The sequence below is a fragment of the Schistocerca gregaria genome, chromosome 8 (assembly GCF_023897955.1).
Source record: "Schistocerca gregaria isolate iqSchGreg1 chromosome 8, iqSchGreg1.2, whole genome shotgun sequence".
NCBI lineage: Eukaryota > Metazoa > Arthropoda > Insecta > Orthoptera > Acrididae > Schistocerca > Schistocerca gregaria.
Window position 1 is genome coordinate 410,097,107 of NC_064927.1, and position 25,571 is coordinate 410,122,677.

The 25,571-nt window shown below is 39.7% G+C and overlaps 1 protein-coding gene across 5 annotated transcripts in view; it reads right to left on the reverse strand.

Moving 5' to 3' along the window:
- The window catches only part of LOC126284166 (lysine-specific histone demethylase 1A), a 111,295-nt gene that overhangs the window by 62,388 nt on the left and 23,336 nt on the right, over positions 1-25,571 (reverse strand). For all 5 annotated transcript variants that reach the window (XM_049982897.1, XM_049982898.1, XM_049982896.1 and 2 more), the window contains exons 5-7: positions 15,429-15,650; positions 9,983-10,165; positions 8,062-8,274 (exon numbers count right to left, since the gene is read on the reverse strand). In XM_049982897.1, coding sequence (XP_049838854.1) covers positions 8,062-8,274; positions 9,983-10,165; positions 15,429-15,650 — 618 coding nt within the window. The remainder of the gene's footprint in view (positions 1-8,061; positions 8,275-9,982; positions 10,166-15,428; positions 15,651-25,571) is intronic.

A 25,571-nucleotide genomic window follows, 5' to 3' on the forward strand; every position in this document is an offset into this window, starting at 1 on the left:
TGGCAGCTGCTCTCACCATCACCCCACTTACTCCATTAAATCCCCTTTCTTCCTCTCATAGTCTTTTTGTTCTATCTTTTGTCCAGGTTAGGTTCCTCTCAGAATCCCCAGGTGGCTCATTTTACTCTTCCATATTTCCATTACAGTTCAGCACCTCTTCCAAATATTCCTAACATTAATGTCCTGTACATTCTCAACTCCCTTCCATTCTTTATTGATCACCCTGACATTTTATGTGATGCCTCTCTTCTTGGCCTTAATCATTTCATAGACAACCACCTTGCTTCCCTCATTTCCATCAATTTCATCTACTCTTCTATCCATTTCATCTTCTCCCCGACTTCTTCTTCTTCTTCTTCTTCTTCTTCTCCTCCTCCTCCTCTTCCTCAGCATATTACTTTTTTGCTTCATCTGTCCTCTCTCAAAACCATAAATGGATTGTTTGTTTCTCTCTGCAACTTCCTCCCTTACCTCTATCATTACACAAGGGTGTTTCTTTCCACCTTTTGTGATCAATGGTTCTTCCACACTCTTTTCTGCTGCTCCCACCATTGTTCTTTTGATCCTTCTTCATTCCTATTCAACTACGTGCATTTCATACTTGGAATGTTGCTCTTTACTATTTTCTGAAATATTATTTGCATTTCTCTTCCACCAACTTCCACTCTCTTTTCTGTCTTTCATCTTTTATCCCTCCAAACGTCACTCCAAAAAGATGGTTGTGATTATCTACGGCTTCTGAAGCTATTAACTTGACATACAAAACGTGCTCAAAAAGAAACCAAGCTTTTGAAATAGCATGTCAACTGGCAGAGGGAGTACATATTGAGCGCATGTAGTTTAGACAACAAACTACTGTAGTTTAGACAACAAACTACTGTTTGCTGCTTTTTGCTCAAACCATTAGTAAGCAAGCTATAGCCATGGAAATGAGCATGTCCACAAGCTGAAAGCTGCTCAAAAGATTAGCGACAAACTGTCACTTAAAGAGCTTGAAGAACAATGTGTGTGTGTGTGTGTGTGTGTGTGTGTGTGTGTGTGTGTGTGTGTGAAATTTTGCTGCAAACAAGGCAAAATTTGCTTAGCCAAGCATACGGTGAGGACTGTACAAATTGGACACAGTGATAGGAATGGTTTAAGCATTTTCAGCACTGTAGAATATCATTTGGTGACAATCTCAATGCCAGACACCTTCCACATTAACAGATGATGACCATATCAAGAGAGTTCATCCTGTCATTTGTAGAAATTGTCATTTATCTGTTCATGAAGTTGCTGATGCATGCTAATGGGCATGAGGGATGCTGTGCACAGAAAGAGACCTGAATTGTCGGAAACCATACTTGGAAGTTGCATCATGACAATGCACTGGCTCTTGCATCACTCCCTGTCTGCTCTATCTAGAAAACTCTCTCACTGTCCTATCTAGCTAACTCCTTGATTGCACTATCTACCAAAACATCACAATCCCATTATGCCCCATACAATGTATTCTCCAGACATAGAGCTAGCAGACTTTTTCCTGGAACTTCTCATTCTGGAGACTTTTTCTTGTTTTCCATACTTAAAACCACATTGAAAGACATCGTTTCCAAACCACTGAGGATGTTAAAGACAATGCGCAGCAGACCTATGTGTCATCCCAGAAAATGTGTTCCAAGAGGCTTTTCAAAAGTGGAAGAGACAATGGGAACAGTGTATTGCCAGTAGAAGGGACTATACTAGGGGGAACAGAGCTTAAAATGTTATACAAAAAGCAATAAAGGTGTTATAGCAAAAGACACCATTTATGTATCTGTTCTCTTTGTGTGCCCATCATGTAAAACACTATTCTTAAATAAAGTAACAAATAGTAGTATAAATATTTAGACATTCCTGCTCAAAAATAAATGCAACATGGGACTGGTTGATTGAGGGGGGTTATGGGACTAAATGGTGAGGTTATTGGTCCTGTGATTCTGAAGTTTCTTGTGTAAGATAGAGGGTCCACTAAAAGTGGGCAGATCCAGCCAGAGGGGTTAACTATAAAGTGAAGAAATTAAAATACATGCAGGAGAAGGCATAAAAGGGTAGGCCAAATCTAAAAACTAGAAAAACAGAGGGATAAAAGAGCGGTCTTTGCATGGGGGAGTGGCCATGGGTCCCAGACCTAGAAAACACAGAGAGAGGCCTCAAACACAACCATCCTGCCCATGCTCCAGGAGCAAAACAAAACCTTGTAACTGAAAATAAAAACCACTTTCACATAAGAAACTAAGGTCCAGTTCAACCATCTGTGAATCTTCTGCTAATATTAAAGACATGGAATCTGGAAGATTATACTTAGCACAAAGGGCCAAAAGGAGGGGACAATCCAGCAATATATGGGATACCGTCAGTCTGGCTCCACAGGCACATTGTGAAGGTGGCTTGTTATGCAAGAGAAAACAACGGGTGAGCCTAGTATGATTGATGCGCAGATGGCATGACAGTGGACTCCTGAGAGGAACAGACGGAAGAGCACCAAACTGCAGTAGTCTCCTTGATTGTGCAGAGTTTATTAAGAAGATCAGCAGCACACTAGATGTCATTCCACTTTTGGGCAACGAAAGGTTTGATGTTTATCAACATATCTGCACCGTGAATCATGGAAGGGAATGGAGGGTAAGTCTCTGCCTCTCAAGACAGATGGTCAGCCAGTTCATTTCCTGGGATGACCACATGACTTCAGACTCAGAGGAAGACAAAGGAGCAGGCAGCATGGCCAAAGGCAGAGTGAATATCATGGACAGAAGAGATCAAAGGGTGAAGAGAGTAACATCGGTCTATAGCTTGCAAACTACTCACTGAGAAGGTACAGATTAGATTAGTACTTGTTTCATATATCATGAATATGACACTTCGTAATGATGTGGAATGTGTCAGGTTAATAAAAGGTGTCTATACAAGATATTACATTACCCAAAATATTACATGACACTTAATATTTTTAATTTAATTAATTAATTAATTAATTAATGTTTTTTTGGAGGGGGGGGGGGAATGGTCTGGTACCATGCGCCGCGGAATTTGAATCCCCACCAGACGACATGGACGTCGAAGACCCACAGAGGTCTCTGTACCATCGCGCCATAAGCTGTGGCGGTGCACGCCTCCTGGCCCTCATTTAGAGTGAGGGCGCCATAGGGGAACACTTGGCTGCAGCAGCCAATAGCAGCATCCCCCATCACGTACTTAAGTGCCTGCCTATTGCTCCGCCTGCCAGTCTACCCTAGCTTGCATCTCAGGACATATAGCCTCAGACAGCGTATTGACTTTCATGTTTCTATACGAGTGGACGTTGTTGTCTTGTTTGGTTCGTGACTCTGTTATCTGTTCTTGTTATGTCGTAAGCTCCTCTGTTGGTCGTGTCCGTCCTCTCCCGTTTTTTTGTTGTTCGCGGGCTGCTCCGCTGGTCCCGCCGCATTTCCATCACTACAACCCCACGACCGTTCCGGTCGCATTTACAACAGTGGGGAGTGGGGAAATTATCCACTCACTATATCCAAAAATTCATCTAATGAGTAGGAGTTGCCGTTCAGAAATTCTTTTAATTTCCTTTTAAATGCTATATGGCTATCTGTCAGACTTTTGATGCTATTAGGTAAGTAATCAAAGCCTTTTGTGGCAGCATAATTTACCCCATTCTGAGCCAAAGTTAGATTTAACCTTGAGTAGTGATGTGTTGGACCATCTGGTTGTGGATGGAATATGGGCCTGGGGCCGTGTCATGGGAAGAAGTAAGAGCCTGCAAGAATTCCCATTCGGTGAAGGATTCAGTGAAGCTTCACTGAAACAATGGGGGTGAGGGGAGGCCTATGAAAACAAAATGAAGGGCTCTGTTAATGGCTAGCAGATCTGCTGTGAACACACTACATGGATCCTGGAAGTAAATGGCATTCCATACCACTAGGAAATGTAAAAAGAATATCCCACCTTATCTATCATTTTACAACCATCAGTGTAGAATATAGTAGCACCCTGGAACTTTTCAAAGATTGAATGTACAAGATACCAAAATATAGTAGGGATGACAGAGACCTTAGAACCCTGGAATAGGTCAGTGTTAACACCATCCAAGGGGCAGTTTGGGAGGAAATACATGGGGCACATTGCAATGAGTGGAGATGGAGAATCCGACAGAGGGAAGTGAGATGCATTCCAACTGACAATACCACCTGAGGGTGGGTATAAGGAGCGAGACATCCCTTGTTTACAAAGAGGACAGGATACACAGGATAATCAGGGAATCATCGAATGGTGATTGCACAAGAGACCAAGAGTTTGCTCCATCATATTTGCAGAGGAGGAATCCCCACTTCTACGAGGAGACTGTCGGCAGAACATGTGTGAGAGGCATCGATAGCCAGACGCACACAAGGAGTTTCAGAGTGGACGGTGCTCCTGAGCCATAAACCTGACAACCATAATCTAGTCTGAACAAAACCAGAGTGCAATAAAGATAGAGAAAGTAGTACGGTCTGCACCCAAAGATATGTGGGCCAGGAGGTGGAGAGCATTCAGATTCTGCATACAGGTATCTTCAGATGGTGAATATGGGGCAGCCATGTCAGCTTTTTATCAAAAATAAGGACCAAGAAATGAGACCGTGACGCAACAACTAAGTGCAGATCGCCTAAAAATAAAGTTCGGAGTCAGGGTGTACTGTGGTTTGAAGGCAAAAATGCATAACCTGTGTTTTGGAGGAAGAATACTTGAAGTCATGGGAGAGGGCCCATCCAATGGCGCCTTGGAGCTGGCCTTCAAGAGATGCTACTGAGTGGAAGCTGTGCCAGATGCAAAAACCATCGACATACAACACCAGGGTAACTACAGGCCCAACAGAGGTTACAGGCCCATTGATGGCGATGAGGAAGAGTGCGACACCTAACACAGAGCCTGATGGAATACCGTTCTCCTGGATCTAAGGGGTGCTGAGTGAAGTGCCAAGTCAAACCTAGAAGAGGCGATGGGATAAAAGCTCACACATAAAAATTGGAAGGAGGCCATGAAAGCTCCAGTCATGGAGGATAACTGTGACAGTGCCAACCCGTGTTGTATGCCTTATGTAGGTCAAAGGAGAGTGTGAGAAGGTGCCGGTGGTTAGTAAAAGACTGTTGCATTGCTGTTTCCAATCTGAGTAAATGATCAATTGTAGATCATCCTTCCCAGAAGACACACTAACATGGGGCCAAAGACTCTGAGATTTGAGTATCCAGCATAATCGGAAGCTAATCATCCTCTCAAGCAGTTTACAAATTATGTTGGTCAGGCTAATAGAGTGGTTGCTATAGAGAGGTGTTGGGTTCTTCTCGAGCTTAAGGATGGGGATAACTATGCTGTCTGACCACTGTGAAGGGAAGGCAGCTGTGAGGCAAATCGGTTAAGACCCTGAGGAGACGGTGCCTCTGGGTACAATCCATGTGTTGGATCATCTGGTTGTGGATGGAATCCGGGCCTGTGGCCGTGTCATGGGAAGAATAAGAGCCTGCAAGAATTCCCATTCAGTGAAGCTTCAGAGCTTGATGGGGGTTGAAACAATAGAGGAATTTGTTCAAATTCACATTTCTGCCGGAGAAAGGTAGCTGTATAGGAATAGGTCAACACTGTTGCAAAGTGTGTTGCAAGGTGTTCTGCATGGACTGATGTATCAGTACACAGAGCAACCTGTAGGATAAGGCACCAGACAGCTGATTGTCACTGGTGGCCCAGAAGGCTACAGAGCTTGGACCAAATCTGTGATGACGGGGCATACATCCCCTGGGAGGAAACATAGTGCTTCCAGTATAACATTTTACTCTGCTTAATAAGGTAGTGAGCCTTAGCAAAGAGATGCTTAAAAGCGATATGGTCGGTTTGTGAAGGGTGTCATTTAAATCGTTGCAGCACAAGTTGGCGGTCCTGGATACTGACAATTACGTTCTTGGTCCACCACAGTACTAGTTGATGATGAAGGGGATTTGTGGATATGATGAAAGCAGTGCCAGCAGTGTGAAGAAGAGTGCCAAAGCCGTCTTGCATTACCGCATCAATGCAACCTGAGAAAGAGGTGTCCAAGCACACTGTGGACGTATATAAAGAACAATCACCTCTGCAGAATACCCAATGTGGGAGCTTGTCTGCCTGGCAGTGACAGGGGAACAATAGAATCACCAGAAAGTGGTCATTGTCACAAAGATCATTATGGGGTGACCAATATATAGAGAACCCAAAATAGCAAAGGAGGAGATGATGAGATCGATAGCAGAAAAAGTGATGTGAGTGTCACTGAAGTGGGTAGGGGAACGATTATTAAGGAGACACAAATCAAACTCTGTAACAAGTTGGCCAATTACAAGACCACTACCTGTCAAACATGGCACTCTCCCACAGAGGGTGGTGTGCACTGAAGTCCCTGAGGAGGATGTACAACGGAAGGAGTTGCGGTATTAAGGTAGGTAAGTCAACATAAGGAAGTGGCATACCGGGAAGGAGGCAGACACTGTAAATGGTGATTGCTGGGATTGTTCGCACTACTACCACTATTGCTTCCAGGCTGGTATGAAGGGGGATCTAGTCAGTACAGGACACCTGAAAATCCACAAAATGTTGGAGAGTGATCATGAAGGAAATGCATTTCTTGAAGAGCAAACCAGGCTGCAGAACAAGAGGAAATGAGTTGTATTTACAGTAGGTGACAGTAATCTCCATTGCAGTCCCACTGTGGCGAGAGTCTGGGTTAGACATAGAGAAGCCCAGGGGAGATCATGTCACCAGGTCAGTGGTCGTCACCGGGTCAGTGGTCATCACCGACGAGGATGGGTGACATCCACACAAACTGTGTCTGATTAGGAAAGAGGAGGAAGGGGGCAAAGCTTTTGGGATGCTGGGGAAGCCTTGTCATTAGACTCAAGCTGTTGAATCTTCTCCCTCGGAGGGAGGGAGAGAGCAGGTGTTATCAACAAGAGTATAGGTGGCAAAGATGTCCGGATCGGACAGAGAGCGAGCGGCTTTGGGGACCTTGGAGCTTAGGTCCCTCATTCAACCTAAGGTTGCAGGCTTCATATCTTGAGAAAGGCAGGGAGGGATGTTCTGACAGGAAGCCCTGTTCCTAGCAGGAGAAGAGGATGTCTGCTCTGACCATGAAAGAAGAGGAAGAGTAAGAAGAAGAGGAGTGGTTCCTTGAGGGGAAGGGACGGGAGCTGCCTGGGAGGAGGAAAGGGAAAGGGCACAGGATGGGGAGTGAGGAAGGGGAGAAAAGAGGGGAAGATGTAACTCAGACAAAGCTAGATGGGGGACTCACAGGGTGAAATATGTCCAACTTCTTCTGGGCCTCAAGGCAGCTAAGACAGCCAAGGATCTTTATTTTCTGGATTCATATTTCATTTGCGCACAGTGGACACTCTGGTGAGCAGGGAGAATGCACGCCGAAGTAGTTTACACAGTTAGGCGGGGGTGTGAAAGGGCTCCCAACATGAAAAGTGAGGCCCCATCCACCACATATGGGAGTGGCATCAAATCACAAGAACATGTGGCGAAACGTGAGGCAATGGAAGCAATGCATGTGAGGTGGAATGTATGGTTTAATGTCGCATATGTATACTATTACACTGATCTTCTCGGGCAGAGTACCCCCCCCCCCCCCTCCAATGCCAGGACAATGGGCCTTAGGGCCTTTCTGGAGGCACTGGACGAAATTAACGCCACGTCATTCCGTATTAGCACTACATTCATCACTGAACTAGAGGAGAAGGTTCCTATGGAAAATTAAACCTTGTATCATACAGAGAAACTTGTGAGGACTGATATTCACTGGGATATCTCTTAAATGGTTGCATACACAGAGGGAGTCCGACTGACTGGCAGAAGTTGTCTTTATAAAGAGAGAGCTAGATCTCATTTTTGCTTAAGGAGTCAACTACACCAAACTTGTCCTCTATGTGTTCCGCAAAGAAAAGGGATCTGGTTGCGGCAAAGTCTCTCCCATCAGTCCTGGTGCAGACCAGGAACCTCAGAGTTAAATTGTACATGCAAACTTTTAAGAGCACAATAAGTGATATATACCTGGAGCCGTTCTTCAATTTCTCGCTGCTGCTCCAACAGTTGGTCCCATTCACGACAAGCAATTTTGAGGTCACGCAGTTCAGATCTTACAACAAATTCTTGTGTGATATCACGCACCACTTTATTTTCACTATGCTCTTTGTACTGGCGACTTAATTCTTGGATTTTGTCCTTCAGGGCCAACATCTGATGCTGATTAGCCTCCAGCCTCTCCTGTACCCAAAGACAATTTATGTTCATTCAAGTGACTAATAAAATAATATGCAGGGTGTATCAAACAAAATTATCCGATTTGGCACCTCCGCGTTTCTGAAACTAATAAACATATACAATGAATCTTGTTTTTTGATGAATGAGAAACTCAAAAAGTTTTTTTTCCATACTTTCCCATAGGTGTTCAATATGCCCCCCTTGAGATGCACGGCATATGTCAATGTGGTATTCAAATTGTTCCCACACCGCAGTGAGCATGTCTTGCATTACAGCTTCCACAGCTGCTGTTATGTGTTGTCTCTGTTCCTTCACTGTTGCTGGTAATAGAGGCTCATAAACAGTGTCTCCTATAAACTCCCACAAGAAATAATCACATACAGTCAGGTCTGGTGACCATGGAGGCCATTATTGTAAGGCTGAATTATTTGGTCCAGTGCATCCGATCCAACATTCAGTAATCCTTTGATTTAAAAATTCCTGAACTTCCAGATGCCAATGTGGCAGTGTCCCATCCTGTTGGTACATGAAGTCATTCGAATCAGTCTCCAATGCTGGGAAGAGAAAGTTCTCAAGCATTTAGAGATATGTGCTTCCTGAAACAGTGCTCTCAGCAAAGAAAAATGGACCATACGGCTTTCCCCGTAAAACTGCACAAAACACATTAAATTTTGGAGTCCCTCTCGTGTTGTACAACTTCATTTGGTTTTTCTGTACTCCATATTCTCACATTATGGTGGTTCATGTTTCCATTTAAATGGAATGTTGCCTTGTCACTAAACACTAAGTGTGGAATAAACCTGTCATCCTCCATGTTGCCAATAACAAAATTATAGAATTCCACATGTTGTCGTTTGTCACCTTCATAAAAAGCTTGCAGTAGGTGAATTTTGTATGGTTTCACGAGTAAAAGTCGATGCCACACATACCAGGCGGACATCGGGAGCATGTTAAGCTGTTGAACTGCATAGCAAATGTTTGTCTGCGGACTACTTGTGAAACTATGGTGGATGCAGACACTCAGGGGCGGCCCGTCGATTTGCCTTTACACAAACAACTTGTTTCTCAGAATTGTTCATGCCATCGTCTACTGCTCTGTGCTGTAGGAGGATCCACACCACACCAATCATGAAAGTCATGCTGAACAGTTATTAATTACCCGCACGGCGCAAAACGTGGAACACAAAATGCTTTCCATTGCCCTGATACCATCTTTACTAGAACTGAAGCGGACACGCTGCTGTTACCTAGCGGGAACCGTGTAAAACTCGGGAGTTTGTTCTTTCCAACAGTACATTATTAATGCCCATATCTCACATAACGTAATAGTTATGATTTTTTTTTTAAATCGGATGGTTCTTTTTGATACACCCTGTATTTCTCATAACCGAAATGCAAGAAATCTATAACAATCACAGAATAAAATATTTCATAATATTAAAAAATAATAGCACATTATACAGAAATGTGAAATTGTATTTTCTGAAGGATTAATTCTCTACTTCTTTTTGCTTTTTACTTTTAAATGACTTTGAAGGCAGTAAAAAAAAATAAAAAAAAACTTAAGATTTCTGCATTGTCTGTGAATCTCATCACCCAAACGGCTATTGTTATGAGTATTGACTGACCTTGTTGATGTCTTTGTTTTCTCATTTTTTTCATGGTACCAAACTGCCTTTTTTTAATACTGAAATTTATAATTATGTAGTACCTGCAATGCAATCACTGCCTTCCAGTGCTGTATCTGCTTCTCCTTCACATTCTTCTCTTGAAGTTTAATAACCCACTCAAGAGCCTGACCCAAAGACACAGGCTTTCCGCCAGCATAATTGAAGTCAAGTTGGTGAGACAAGTAACTTGTAGCCTCAAGAAGACGATTAAATTCACGCTCCACCTGCCAATCAGAGCATTTTACAAATAATTTACCTTGGAAAACCAAAATATCTTACATGAATGGATTGTACTTTCAAAAGTGGAAAACTATATACTGTTTATATGAATGAGCATAATAGAACAGTTCACCTTGAAAAATTTACACTTAACAAAGTTACATGCACACAAAAATACAAATATTTGAAAAATTACCTGAAAAACATGGATTTCCAAAGTGTGGTAGCACAAAAGGGACGAGTGGTATCCAAGCCAAATTTCACACACTGCATAAGTAGACCATAATGATATATATCTCAAAGTTTCAGCATTTTATTGCAAGACATTTGTGTACAATGGAAGTTAACAGATGTATTTGGTGATGTGGCCATTGTTCCACAACACAATTTTGTGAAAACATATCGTAAACTGTTCTGCCTTTTCTTATCCTCTCCCACAACTGTTTAATCACCAAGCAACAACATACAGACAGATTAACACAACCTATCATTAATGTTTACTACACCTTAACTGCCAAAAACCAGTTGATTGTGCTTCGAACAGAAGTTCTCCCCCACTTTAGCTACTGTACTCTGTACATTGAGGGCAAATTGTACTGTCTTCCTGACACTGTGGTAGGAACTGGAACTGTCATAAGAATATGTTAAAAAGGAATCCAACACCTGTCTGCCAAATGTGGCCAATGAAATGATCTTGCTGGTCCTGCTGGTGCAATGAAGATCACAAATACATCACCTTCTGCTTCACAGCACTCTGCAACACATGCTAAGCACCATTTGTCATCATACACAGCAATAACATAGCAACTTGGTGGTATGTTGCTGCTTTCAGTCTGCTCATCTGCACTTTGTCAGAGTTCGCTGGAGAGAAGTGATGATGACTCCTTGTGCCTGCAACAGTTTTAATGTTTTCTAGTCTGCTTTTTAGCAACTCTTCGACTGATTTCACCTCATCTTTCAAAACATAGAATGACTGTACGCCAGAGATATTTTTCTGTACCCAGGTAAATAATTGAAGAGGTGTTCAAAAATGTGACCTTCTGTAGGGTGCTGCCATGTGCTTAATGGTAGCACCAATGCCATCACACACATTTTTACCATGACTTGTTGCGAAAAAATTCCATTCTGCATGAATCTGAAAATTATGGTAATGCATACATACATTTTTGAGATTTTTACAGTTTTTGTACTGACTAGCTGCCCCATCACTGAAGTATTTCGCAAAATGTATGTGAGGCAGCTTCTTTTTCACAAATGCCATGACAGTGCGAATGTGGGCATGAACTGCAATGGCATCATGAACTAAACAGTCACTAAAAATGCACCTCTATAGTAAATCGCAAATGGATGGAGAGTTGCTTGACTGTTGTCCCAATGATATCCTTGGATGGCATCTTGAACTATAAATGCATAATTTTCAGAAAAGTCTATTATTGCTATCATTTCATCTTGTTTCAAATTATCCTTACAAAACTGGAAATAAACCGATTGTGCTGTTGCTGTGAAGCTGTGTGTGTTCAGTTTGTCTGTTTGTTAACAACACGTTTCAACAAAATCTTCCACTGTACTTTGCTTTATTTCAAGACTTGTGTGATCCATGTGTGTCCATTGTTTATAAGAAACAAGTTCATCGTCATCCATAAGGAGTTCACCATACAGTTTGTTATTCATGTGTTCCACAAGATTTGCCTTACCAGGACATTTTTCACACCTGTGTATCATGCACTGGTAGGAACTGGTGTCACACACTAGCAGCTTCATTGCACCTTTGTGATCCAGACCAGACTCCTTTATAACATAAACATCAGCTTAACATTTTGATAGGCTTCACATACACAAACACTGTGTGTGCCCCTTGCACTTACAGGCACAACCCATTTTCGCTGAAGATTGAAAAAAGATGATAAACCTACTTTGGTATTGGGATACTTTTCCTTGAATTCTACATATAGTTCTGATATGTTGCATAGCAACAGTCTTTTTTGCATCTGTACACGTACATTTCCCATTTTCACTGTTACATAGTCTTTCTTTCCAGGCATTATTCGGCTGTAGTCATTATTTTCATAAAACTCCGACACTAGCACCTTTATTTCTGAATGAAATTGCTTGCCCTAAGCCTGATGAAGTTGTGGAAGCACTCCTTGGTTTGTTTTAATTTTCCTAGCTTGCTTTACCATATATGTAGAAACATTGAATTCCTTTGCAGTGTAGTCAATAGACCAGCTGGAAGGTGCAAGGGCAAGAATAGCTACTTTTTTTTCTAGTGTGTGAATATGGTACAATTTTCTTTCAAATCATGCAAAATTTTGTCCAAATCAGAGCATTTCTGGCATGATTTCTGTTCTTTTGGAGCAGATAGTTCTCCCTCTTCCACCATTAGTGTGTCAGCTTTTTTGCGCTTTAATTCCATTTGAGCTTCTTGTAGGTATCTTCTACCATAGCTAGGCCTGTATCTCTTCCCAACTTTGTGTGTCTTCATGGGAGACAAACCAAGAGCAGTCACTGAAGTATTTAATTGCACATCCGCTGTCGTTGTAGGTGGCTGAATCCGCTGTGGTTGTAGGTGGCTGATACTCTTCATCACTTTCATGTAAATTATCAGGACATTCTTCATTTTTTAGCAGTGTAGCACACCTGGAACATAAATTTTGTCCTGGTTTCATGTTAAGTCCCATGCAATGATTCACTTTCAATACTGATTTTATATCAATTTCTCTGAGGCTACATTTCACTGTCTTCCAAAAGGATCAAAACAACTTCTTTGCAGGAAAGAATACTTATCCAGAAACACTTTCATATGATGATAACAAACACTAAAGTTTCCTGGAACTGTACGTCTTGTGCCCACAGGGTGTATCCCGGATCTCCATAGCAACAGATCTAGGTCCGATTCATCCAGATCATACAGAACAAAGTGAATGCCACATTTTGTTCCATATGTTGTTTTATGACATTCACATGCTTGTGCTCTACCAATACTGCAACTTCTCTGAACAAAAGCATAACTAGTACATTGTTCTGCCTCCATACTGATTTTCCACAACAGTACTGACTAGTCTGAACTAGAATCTTAAAAACATGAGTAACCTGTAACTGTTGATTGTTTCCTTTGTTGTTCCTGCTTAACAATGACTCATTCTGTCCCTGAAAACTACCATTGTTTAACTTTCTGTTGCCTAATGGTTCCCAACAATTGCTGCAGCTATATCTGAAACAAACTCTCTGCATCATCACTATTACCTGCTAAATCGTGTTAAAAGAAATGTAACCAAATACATCTCTGTCAACTTTTATTGTACACAAATTCCTTGCAATAACAAGTCGAAATTTTGCCACATATTACATTATGGTCTATTTATGCAGTGTTTGAAATTTGGCTTGGTTATCACTTGTCCCTTTTGTGCTACCAGACTTAGAAAATCCATGTTTTTCAGGTAATTTTTCAAATTTTTGTATTTTCGTGTGCATGTAACTGTTTGTGTGACTGATATGGGCAATATGAGTTCTGCATGTGTATAGGCCACATTAAGCTTACCACAAAAAATGTATAACCTTTTTGAGTGAATTATATTTGGCATAGAGGGCACCTACAACATATACCTTTTAACATATTACATTTTTTAAATCACATTTTGGAATTTTTTATTTTCCCTCAGAAATATGTTGTTGGTGTTTTGATTCATAGAGTGTGTTCTCTAAGTGGATGCCACTGGGTTGTAAAAAATTTCACTGGACTGTGTGGAATAGTTCCAAAGTTATTAAGACGTGAAGTTGGGTCTGAAGATAGATTTCCAGATGCGGATTGCAATTTCCGGGTCACGTCACCTTCTTTTGCAAGACATAACTCTGGAACTAATTGGTAGGGGAACTTAAAATTTTGTACATGAGTGTTCCACACTTGGTAGCATTGGTGTGCTAAATTTCAGCCAAATCTGAGACTATCAGCTGGAACATTTTCTCAAATTGGTTGAACTGACATGGAATGACCCATACGGCTCAAGTCGCCCAGCTCCCCAAATGGAGACCCACCGTGAGGCCCTTTTCAAACTCTGTCAGTTGCCGATAATGCTATCTCACACCAGTATGCAGCATTTCTGTCCTCCACTGTCATCACTCAACATCTGACACGTTCATGTTACGTTCTGCTGACGGTGTGTATGTGTATGAAGTTACATTAGCAACCAACCGTGTCCCTTTGAGTGCTTCACTTTTTTTGGCAGTGAGTGTGTACATCACTATTTTCTTCACATTACATCATTGTCTCTCGACTGAAGCTGTCACAGTACTTACAAGTATACTTTCTTTGACCTCCTGCTCTCTATGACATCCCCTTGCCTTTCATCTTTGCCACCACTCAGTCCTTCAAAAAGCTCTTAATGTTATCAAATGATTTCCATCACAGTTTGACAACAGCGTTTTACTAATAGTTGTACCTAACAAAAGTTGCTGACTGTGGAAACATAGCCTATCAAAAAGCATTCCATCACAATTCATAAAAATGCTGCAGCTACACAAGTTACAGAAAATCAATACAAGAAGCTGTATGAAGATTCATAGTAGTAGTAGTAGTAATAACTCCAATGTTTGTCACATGTACATTTTACAATAATAAGGTTTAACATATTTTATGTATATTTGTACCATACTGCTGAATGTTTTCCTAGAGCAGCAACTACATAAAAAAGAGCAGAAGTTAAAGAGAATGAATGCACATGAAAAGGATTAGTGTGATGGGGTAGTTAACGCCCACCTATGGTCAACCTAATTTAGGTTTCTTGTTGCTCCTAATTAATTATAGAAATATGTAAGGATGATTCCTTACATAATCTGCAGAGTACCATCCTTGTTCTTGTACAGCTCAGAACTCCATGTCCAATGACCTGCCCACAGGGGCAAACTTTAACTAGCTTCACTCAACTATAACTAAAAAAAGCCGTGGAGGGAGGAACATTGTTTTTAATTTTTGCTTTGTTTTGAAACTTTTCATTTTAGTGTTAGAACTATATGTACTCTAAAGCAATCGTTTTTTTTATTTCACCTGAAACTGATTCTCTACAAATAGTTACCATTATACATTACATCTCGTAAATGAAAATAGCAGACATTTTTTAAAATGTTTACAGAATTCTAAGACAATAATGAAAGAAAAATTGCTTAAGAAGGGAGGAGATGGCTAATTCAAGTAATAATGCAAAACACAACACGCATTTTACAGTATTTCAGCTGATAAAGTTTAGCAGATTAGTTAGTAAATTTTATACTCACCATTTCATCTTTATCCTTAGGAACAGTGCACCCAGAAGATTCATACAATGGACATTTCTGTCGTATTTTGTGAAGTTCCATATTAATCTGCTTCGACAGTACTGTAACTGGATTCCCACCAAGCCCCGTCACCACCATAGCGCCTAGATCTGCAATATATGATGATTTCCGAAATGTTGCTATGCGTCCCCCAACCCTGTCTCGTGCCTCTAGTACCAACACCTAGAAAACAAAAAATGTCTACTCAACACTTTTTCTGAAGTTTGATTTGATTAAACTGAATGTTACAATCATGTGATCTAGGAGTCTCTGTGTGACTTGCTGTAGGAGGTAGAACCATTTTCAAAAAAAGTCACTTTCTTCAGAACTGGAAAAAGATACAAAAAAGTCTCAAATTCGGCAAGCTATTATGCCTGACCTTGTTGTTGTTGTTCTGGTCTTCAGTCCCGAGACTGGTTTGATGCAGCTCTCCATGCTAATCTATCCTGTGTAAGCTCCTTCATCTCCCAGTACTTACTGCAACCTACATCCTTACAATCCTGCAATTTGCCATACTGACAAGTTCATGTGCACAATACAGAAATAGAACAATAGATCAGAATGCTCCTCTCTTGAAACATGTTAAAAATTACTTTTTCCCTTTTAACAACAGATAGTGAGTGAAAGACACTGGAACCATGATCATTGCTCAATGCATTGTCTGTGAGCCTGTCAGAAAACTATGAGTTTCCTACAAATATATTTCCTGTGTCATCACCGATTAAAGTTACCAAAAATGCAAATGTGCCAAAAATTTTGCTATGTTGTCAGCCTAAAATAGAGGGGGGGGGGGGCATATTTTACCTATATCTTAAAACTGACATCACTGATTTTATAATAGTTACACCAATGAGAAGTGGATATCTCAAGCCCATCTCGAACACTTAATTTGATTTTTTGTCATGTCACTTAAGGTGCAAAAACTGGGCTTAAATTTTGGGCTTTTATCAACAGATGTAAATACCAACTGTTAATATAGTGAGGTAAGAAAAAGTTTCTAACAGATTCAAATTTAGTCTTTCAGTGACATTAACAATTATAAAATAGATGTCAATTTTAAAATGGTATTAAACAAACACCGTTTGAACAGGCCTTGAAGGCCCAATGGTACTGACTGGCCACCGTATCATCCTCAGCCCTTAGGCATCACTGGACGCAGATATGGAGGGACGCTACTTCCCAGTCAAGTGGCTCCTCTACTGACCTCACACGGGCTGAGTGCAACCTGCTTGCCAACAGCAATCGGCAGACCTGGAAGGTGACCCATCCAAGTGCTAGCCAATCTCGACAGCGATTAACTTCAATGATCTGACGGGAACCGGTGTTACCACTGAAAATGGTATTAAAGGTAAGTAAAATTTGGTATCCTGCATTTTTGGCAACTTTAGAAGCTGCTAAAAAATATAACTGTAAGACAGTTCATAACTCACTAATTTTCTGACAGGCAGACACGCAATTAACTGATGAACAATCTTTTACTCAATACCCACTCCTTTGTATTGATGGGAAAAAAAATTTCTGTGACTGAATTGGTCAGCAAAGTCATATTTTCTCATGTGCATTACTTCCTGATCTTCATGTAAGTTGTTTCTGTGTTCTACATTGAAAGTTGTGTCAAGTTGGCAATTTTCAGGATTGTAGCTCTATTGATTAGCAACAGTACCTTCCTGAAATTGGAATTTTTTGGCACAATTACATTTTCAAAGAAAGTGGTTCTTGTGAAAACAGCCTCAGTACATGCGTCATATTACAGATGAAGCTTAAACTCAGTAGAAGTACCGTAGCTACATTCTGTGCAAACCACAACAAAACCAAAGATGGTTGAGGTAGGGTATCTCGACATGGACTGACTCCCATAAAAGACTCATCTACATCACATTTATGTTGCAGAAACAGAGAATCAATTAAAAATAGATTAAGAATTGTATGTTATTCTTTGCTCTTGTACTGATTATCACTGAACACATACTTCATTTATTTATTTTATATGCAGCTGCTACAAAATATTTACTAATATGTAACTTAGTTATTTTACGGATGCCATATCTAAAGCTGGGGCAACTTACTTCAGTGTTCCAAACTTCGTTAATACATCACAATATTCAGATCACAAAGAGGTTCAATTACTGTCTTAAAAAGCATAGCTCATCCACAGATTTACTTTTTGACATTTCATTTTCCAGTGTCAACAGCAATAAAAATCCATTACCTTACTTCAGAGGCTTCTTATGCCTTTATGAAATGCACTTAACACATGTGTATTAATAGCTCTCATCTCATTCAAGTTTATGTGCTTTGTTTTGTGGTATTTCTCTCAGTTGTGTACATAATTTGTAGCTCTGTCATTTGGAAACTTAAGTCTTGAAAATAGTCTTGTGAAAGAAAGGCAGTGCCACAAAGTAGACAAATCAAGAATTTGGTAAACAAATGTTGGTGGTGAACATTCCGAGAGGTCACACATAACTCAAGAAATAATGAAGCAAATGTAGAATGAGACTGCACAAAGCACATCTGAATCTATCAGAAAACTGAGTAGGACACTACATATTGCACAACACACAGTTTGGAAAACCCTGTGATACAGAACAAAGAAATTACATACAACAACCATATTCAGTACAAGCTAGAAATGGGGAGATCACAGTCCAACAGGCTACATGTTAAATGATCTGTTACAGGCTCTGGGAAATAGCACCTGTATCGTTCAGAGATGAAATGTGAATGTGTGATCAAAGACAACCCTAGACCACTGTCTCTGGACCCTTTAGGTTTGAAAAGTAAACAATTACTGGAGACATACCTTGATACATCTCAAATCTTTCTGGAGCCATAGGTTGTTTTTTTTTTTCCTTTCTTTTTTCCAACAGCATGAATCATCACCCAATTTTACTTCAATTGTCTGTAATTTCCGGGATGCAGCATTTCTTGGTGGATGGGTTGGATGTTGTTCTCAGAGTCTTTGGGCCCCTCATTCCTCAGATTTGACCCTCTTTAATTGCTTAGTTTGGAGGTTTATCAAGGCTGAAGTGCACGAGATGAAGATCAACAACAATTTTAACAATGAATTAGACACACAGCTGATAAAATCTCCCCTCATATGTTGAACAGAGTGTATTGGTCTGTAGAAGAGTGCTTGTGCTTGACTTGGGTGGTAGTCACATTAAGGTCAACAAATTTGAGATTCTATTACAATAATGTTACAATGTATATCAGAGATATATCATAGATTCGTGTTTCCACAGAAATGTTTCATCCTGCACTGGACATCACAACACTACCAAATACACAGCAATAAGATTGCACTGAATGCTATAGGCAGTTATCTGTGCAAGTATCCTCTTATAAGAAGTTTCCAGATGTAAACTACACTGTGTGTGACACAAATGAGCGATGGAAGATTTCACTCTTGCATGTCCATGCTGGGTTTCCCATCTGTGTGTCTGAGCTCTGCAACTGCACAGTAAACAGGAGCTTCATCCACAGCTTGTTATACTGATCAAAAATGCTGCCTGTATAAAAAAAATTGCCACTTTGTATTAATTACTCAAGGAGTCCTAGACCTGTTCTAAGAATCTTTCCCCAAGAGCATTGCAATACAGTTATTACTACCGACTTTTTTTTTTTTTTTTTTTTTTTTTTTTTTCATGGGAGCTAATTATAAGGCTCCAAGATGTCTAGGCAGAAGAGCACCGAAACTAACTATAATGCATGTGGCAGATACATTAGCATCAGAAATTAAACGATCAAACTGTGGAAGGATAGAAGGGTTTTGTAGCTGAGCTACTACTTCCAGGTTGTCCAGCAATTTTCTAAAAATAAAAAGTCCCCATGTTTTTCAGGCCAATTTTTGATTTTGTCAGGGTCACACTGTGCTTAGTATCTAACCAATTTTGAGCATGGTTTATGAACTAATAAATAAACATACCAGTATCTGACAAAAGAATTAAGAGTAAAATGTAATTTGAACAAATAAATTGCAGGAAAATTGGAATGACACTAGGTTGCAAAGGAAATAACATAACTGATAAACATTTACATTACGAGCCATCAGCATGAAAACAAAGAACATAATCTACTATATCAGTAAAAAAAAGTACACTGCTTACAAAGAGACTTAAGAATAAAATTCAAATATACTTTGAACAAAACGATTATGCAAGGAATAGTAAAAGACTAGTCTGATAAGGATATGCACATGAATATTAAGTGAAGTCACAAGCAGGTAGTTTTTAGAGATAGATCCACAACTCAAACCTGAAAAGCCTCTTTCTCAGTACTTTCCATGAGTTTTGTTTTCATACTTTGTAGTGCTCTTAGCTTTCCTCTACTCTCTTTCTACTTTCTCTTATTTTATTTTGAGGACTTCTCCATTGCCCTTTTGTCTGTTATTGTTGCACTGTACCTACCATGTGCATTTCGGAAGTTATGTATTAATAGCTTTGTGATAGTTACAGATAAAACTCCTTACCCTCTCCAAGATGGCCACAAGTGTAGAAGTGTGTGAATCTAACTTGAGAAATAGTTATAGTTATGCCGTGAAAAAGGGAGTTTGTAAGAATTGTAACACTGAAATAACAACGCTAAAAGAACGAATTGCTAGCTTATAATTCATAGTCAGTTCCTTAAGAAGCGATATTGACTCACACAAGAAAGAAAATCGGGATCTGCGATCGAAGCAAACACTAAGTGAAATGGTGCAAGACAAAAGTAATATATCGTCCGAGTGGGTAAAAGTGTCGTACAAAAATAGTGTTCCAACTACAAAAAGAACAACAGTCTGCTAAAACTGTCACATTTTCAGGAAAAAACAAATATCATGTTTTGCAAACAAGTGACTGTGATAACGACTCTCCAAATGATCGTGAACTTGAAAAAGTCAGTGAACTGAAAATGAATAGCGTTTTTTTTTCAAATAATGTCAACAACAAACACAGATCATCAGGGAAAAAGAGTAATGTACTATTACTAACAGTCAGTCATGGCAGGAATCTATCCAGCATGCTCCGTGAGAAAAATCGCAACATAGCAGTGACTAGTGTAGTGAAACCAGGAGCGGGATGTAAAAATGTTGTAGACATTAACTCTCAGACGAAATTAATGCAAGAAAATGACTTTATCGTCTGTATAATACGTTCAAACAATGTGGCAAAAAATGAAGCAGAGGTTTGTGTGAAAACTACAGAATTTTTTACAAGCTAATAAATGCAGAAACTCAGTAGTTGCCACACTTCCTCATAGGCATGATCTGATTTATAGTTTGGGTGTAAACAAAGAAATTCGGAAAACAAACATTAAAATAAGGAAACTGTATTCTCAATACGCGAAGTGCGATGTACTGGATATAAGCAAGTTGCATCGAAATCTGCACACGAAGCATGGAATGCATTTGAACTATGAAGGAAAAAGATTTGTTTGTGATCGTGTTAGTGAAATAATTAAAGAAAGACTTGTAAGGGACAGAACAATTTATCAGCTTCCTGAACATCCTTCCAACAGCGAGGAAAACAAAATAAACAAGAAAGAAGAACGAAAATACAACATTGCTGACGTTCCTAATTTAAACTAGAGGTATGTGATGCTGTAAATATGATTCCCAATTACCAAATCATGAATACGCCCGAACTAAAAATTTAACACCATAATGTGCAATCCCTGCGTAATAAGATCGATGAAATTAACGTTCTGTTGACACATGAACTTAATGATATCTCAGTGTTATGCATTTCTGAGCACTGGCTTAAGCCAGAATTAATCCAGAATACAAAAATAAACAAATTTGTCTTGGCTGCTTACTACTGCAGAAAAAACAGCAAGCAGGGTGGGGTAGCAATTTACACAAAGGATAATGTAGATTTTATTACACTACCTGACTTAACTAGGGCAAATGTTGAAAAGGATTATGAAATTGCAGCTATAAAAATTACTCAGTTCAACCTGGTTATTGCTACAGTTTACCGATCACCATCCGAGAATTTTGAACTTTTCTTAAACAAAATGGAGTCATTGCCAAATAACGTAAATAAAATGGATTGTGAATTGATAATCTGTGGTGACTTCAATATTGACTTCCTCGAATAGTGGAAATAGGGAGACCATTTTGAACCTTGTAACGTCCTACAATTTAAAGGCTGAAGTAAAAGCAGCTACCCAAGTATCAGAAACTTGCCAAACAGCTCTTGATCAGTTTCTAGTCAAGAAGAATTTACACAACACCTCACTAAAAATTTTCAATGCAGGTTTTAGTGATCATCTTGTTCAAATATTAAGCATAAAAGTACAAGGCAGTATTATTAACAACATGCCTTTCAGAACAGCATATCGAAGTTATAATCAGCATAATATGAACTACTTCAACAACTTATTACAGCGAGAAAAATGGCTAGGAGTGTACAAAATGAATAATATAAATGATACATTCAACACTTTCATGGATACATTAACCCATTTCTTTGAACTTGCATTCCCACTGAAAACATTAACCATACGGGGAAACTCTAGAACAAACAGCTGGATCACAAAGAGAATAAGGATTTCATGCCAGAAGAAAAGACTACTTCATGAAATATTTAACTCAAAAAATTCCTCACCTGTAGTATGCGCATACTATAAAAAATACTCCAAAATATTAATAAAAGCAGCAAAAATAATGCATAATGATGAAATCATTTATAATTCAGCTAATAAATCAAAGGCTATGTGGAGTGCTATAAAAAAAGAATGTGGAGAATACAGACAACCTTGCAAAAATATAACACTATCACATAAAAATAAAAAAGTAACAAACCCCTTGTAAGTAGCCAACACATTTAACAACTTTTTCACAGGTGTTGCTGAAAATATGTTACAATCAAACTCTAAGAGCACCTAGGCAAATGAATATAAAATAAGTGCATGTAGAGGATCAATGTACATCAGTTCTGTTTCACAAGATGACATAGCTAAAGCAATAAAAGGACTAAAAAAATTCCAAATCAGCAGGTATTGATGGTATATCTGCAATAATGTTAAAGAAGAGCGCATCAAACCTAATTGAAGTACTCACACATTTACGCGACTGCTCCCTTCAGGCAGGCACTTTCCCTGATGTATTGAAAACATCAAAAGTTATTCCTGTATATAAAAAAGGGGATAAAGACAATGTAAATAACTACAGACCCATCACAATTTCCTCCTGCAACTCTAAAGTACTGGAAAAAGTTATGAATGAGAAACTTATGAAATTTATAAATAAAAACAGCATCCTATGTAATGAACAACATGGATTCAGAAATAAGAGGTCAACGACAACTGCTGTCTATGAGTGCATCAAATCGGTCCTAAACCTGATAGACAAAAAACAGGAAGCAATAGAAGTCTTTATTGACATGTCAAAAGCCTTTGACATGGCGGACCATAAAATTTTGCTATCAAAGCTAGAAAGATATGGTATTCGAGGTCTGTCCAACAAGTGGATCAGTTCCTTCCTGGCAAATCGTATGCAGGCAGTGTGCGTCAAGCACACAAATATTGAACTAAAAACTGTATCTAATCACTTATCTGACTATAAACAAATAAAATGTGGTGTACCCCAAGGATCTGTATTGGTACCCCTTCTGTTTCTTCTGTACATAAATGATCTAAGCTTAAATATTGATGCACACAAAACAATCATATTTGCAGATGACACCACGATTCTACTAAAAGGAGACGACGATGAACAGTTACAGCAGACAGTAAACATGATTACGAAACAACTTAGCAGCTGGGCACAGAGTAATCAGCTTGTAATAAACAGTAAGAAAACCGTTGTTCTAAAATTCCACAATGTTCCTAGTAAGGACATGTTTATCCGATCAGTCTCTATCAATGACGAACCAGTTGGTATTGTTGTTGTTGTGGTCTTCAGTCCTGAGACTGGTTTGATGCAGCTCTCCACGCTACTCTATCCTGTGCAAGCTTCTTCATCTCCCAGTACCTACTGCAGCCTACATGCTCCTGAATCTGCTTAGTGTATTCATCTCTTGGTCTCCCTCTACGATTTTTACCCTCCATGCTGCCCACCTGTACAAAATTGGTGATCCCTTGATGCCTTAGAACATCTCCTACCAACCGATCCCTTCTTCTAGTCAAGTTGTGCCACAACCTTCTCTACTCCCCAATCCTATTCAATACCTGCTCATTAGTTATGTGATCTACCCATCTAATCTTCAGCATTCTTCTGTAGCACCACATTTCGAAAGCTTCTATTCTCTTCTTGTCTAAACTATTTATTGCTCACGTTTCACTTCCATACATGGCTACACTCCATACAAATACTTTCAGAAATGACTTCCTGACACTTAAATAAATACTCGATGTTAACAAATTTCTCTTCTTCAGAAATGGTTTCCTTGCCATTGCCAGTCTACATTTTATATCCTCTCTACTTCGGCCATCATCAGTTATTTTGCTATTTGGGGAGCAAAACAACTTTACTACTTTAAGTGTCTCATTTCCTAATCTAATTCCCTCAGCATCACCCAACTTAATTCGACTACATTCCATTATCCTAGTTTTGCTTTTGTTGGTGTTCATCTTGTATCCTCCTTTCAAGAAACTGTCCATTCCGTTCAACTGCTCTTCCAAGTCCTTTCCTGTCTCTGACAGAATTACAATGTCATCGGCAAACCTCAAAGTTTTTATTTCTTCTCCATGGATTTTAATACCTACTCCGAACTTTTCTTTTGTTTCCTTTACTGCTTGCTCAATATACAGATTGAATAACATCAGGGAGAGGCTACAACCCTGTCTCACTCCCTTCCCAACCACTGCTTCCCTTTCATGCCCCTTGACTCTTATAACTGCCATCTGCTTTCTGTACAAATTGTAAATAGCCATTCGCTCCCTGTATTTTACCCCTGCCGCCTTCAGAATTTGAAATAGAGTATTCCAGCCAACAGTGTCAAAAGCTTTCTCTAAGTCTACAAATACTAGAAACGTTGGTTTGCCTTTCCTTAATCTTTCTTCTAAGATAAGTCGTAGGGGCAGTATTGCCTCATGTGTTCCAACATTTCTACGGAATCCAAACTGATCTTCCCCGAGGTTATATTCTACCAGTTTTTCCTTTTGTCTGTAAAGAACTCGCGTTAGTATTTTGCAGCTGTGACTTATTAAACTGATAGTTCGTTAATTTTCACATCTGTCGACACCTGCTTTCTTTGGGATTGGAATTATTATATTCTTCTTGAAATCTGAGGGAATTTCACCTGTCTCATACATCTTGCTCACCAGATGGTAGAGTTTTGTCAGGACTGGCTCTCCCAAGGCTGTCAGTAGTTCTAATGGAATGCTGTCTACTCCCGGGGCCTTGTTTCGACTTAGGTCTTTCAGTGCTCTGTCAAACTCTTCACACAATATCATATCTCCCATTTCATCTTCATCTACATCCTCTTCCATTTCCATAATATTGTCCTCAAGAACATCGCCCTTGTATAGACCCTCTATACAGGAAGTTACAAAAAGGCATGGCCAAACTTTCAGGAAACATTCCTCATACACAAATAAAGAAAAGATGTTATGTGGGCATGTGTCCAGAAATGCTTAATTTCCATGTCAGAGCTGATTTTAGTTTCTTCAGTATGTACTGCACTTCCTCGATTCACCGCCAATTAGCCCAATTGAAGGAAGGTAATGTTGACTTCGGTGCTTGTGTTGACATGCGACTCATTGCTCTACAGTACTAGCATCTAGCACATCAGTACATAGCATCAACAGGTTAGTGTTCATCACAAACATGGTTTTGCAGTCAGTGCAATGTTTACAAATGTGGAGTTGGCAGATGGCCATTTGATGTATGGATTAGCACGGGGCAATAGCCGTGGCACGGTATGTTTGTATCAAGACAGATTTCCAGAACAAAGGTGTCCCGACAGGAAGACGTTCAGAGCAATTGATCGGCGTCTTAGGGAGCACGGAACATTCCAGCCCATGACTCGTGACTGGGGAAGACCTAGAACGACGAGGACACCTACAATGGACGTGGCAATTCTTCGTGCAGTTGACGATAACCCTAATGTCAGCATCAGAGAAGTTACTGCTGTGCAAGGTAACATTGACCACGTCGCTGTATGGAGAGTGCTATGGGGG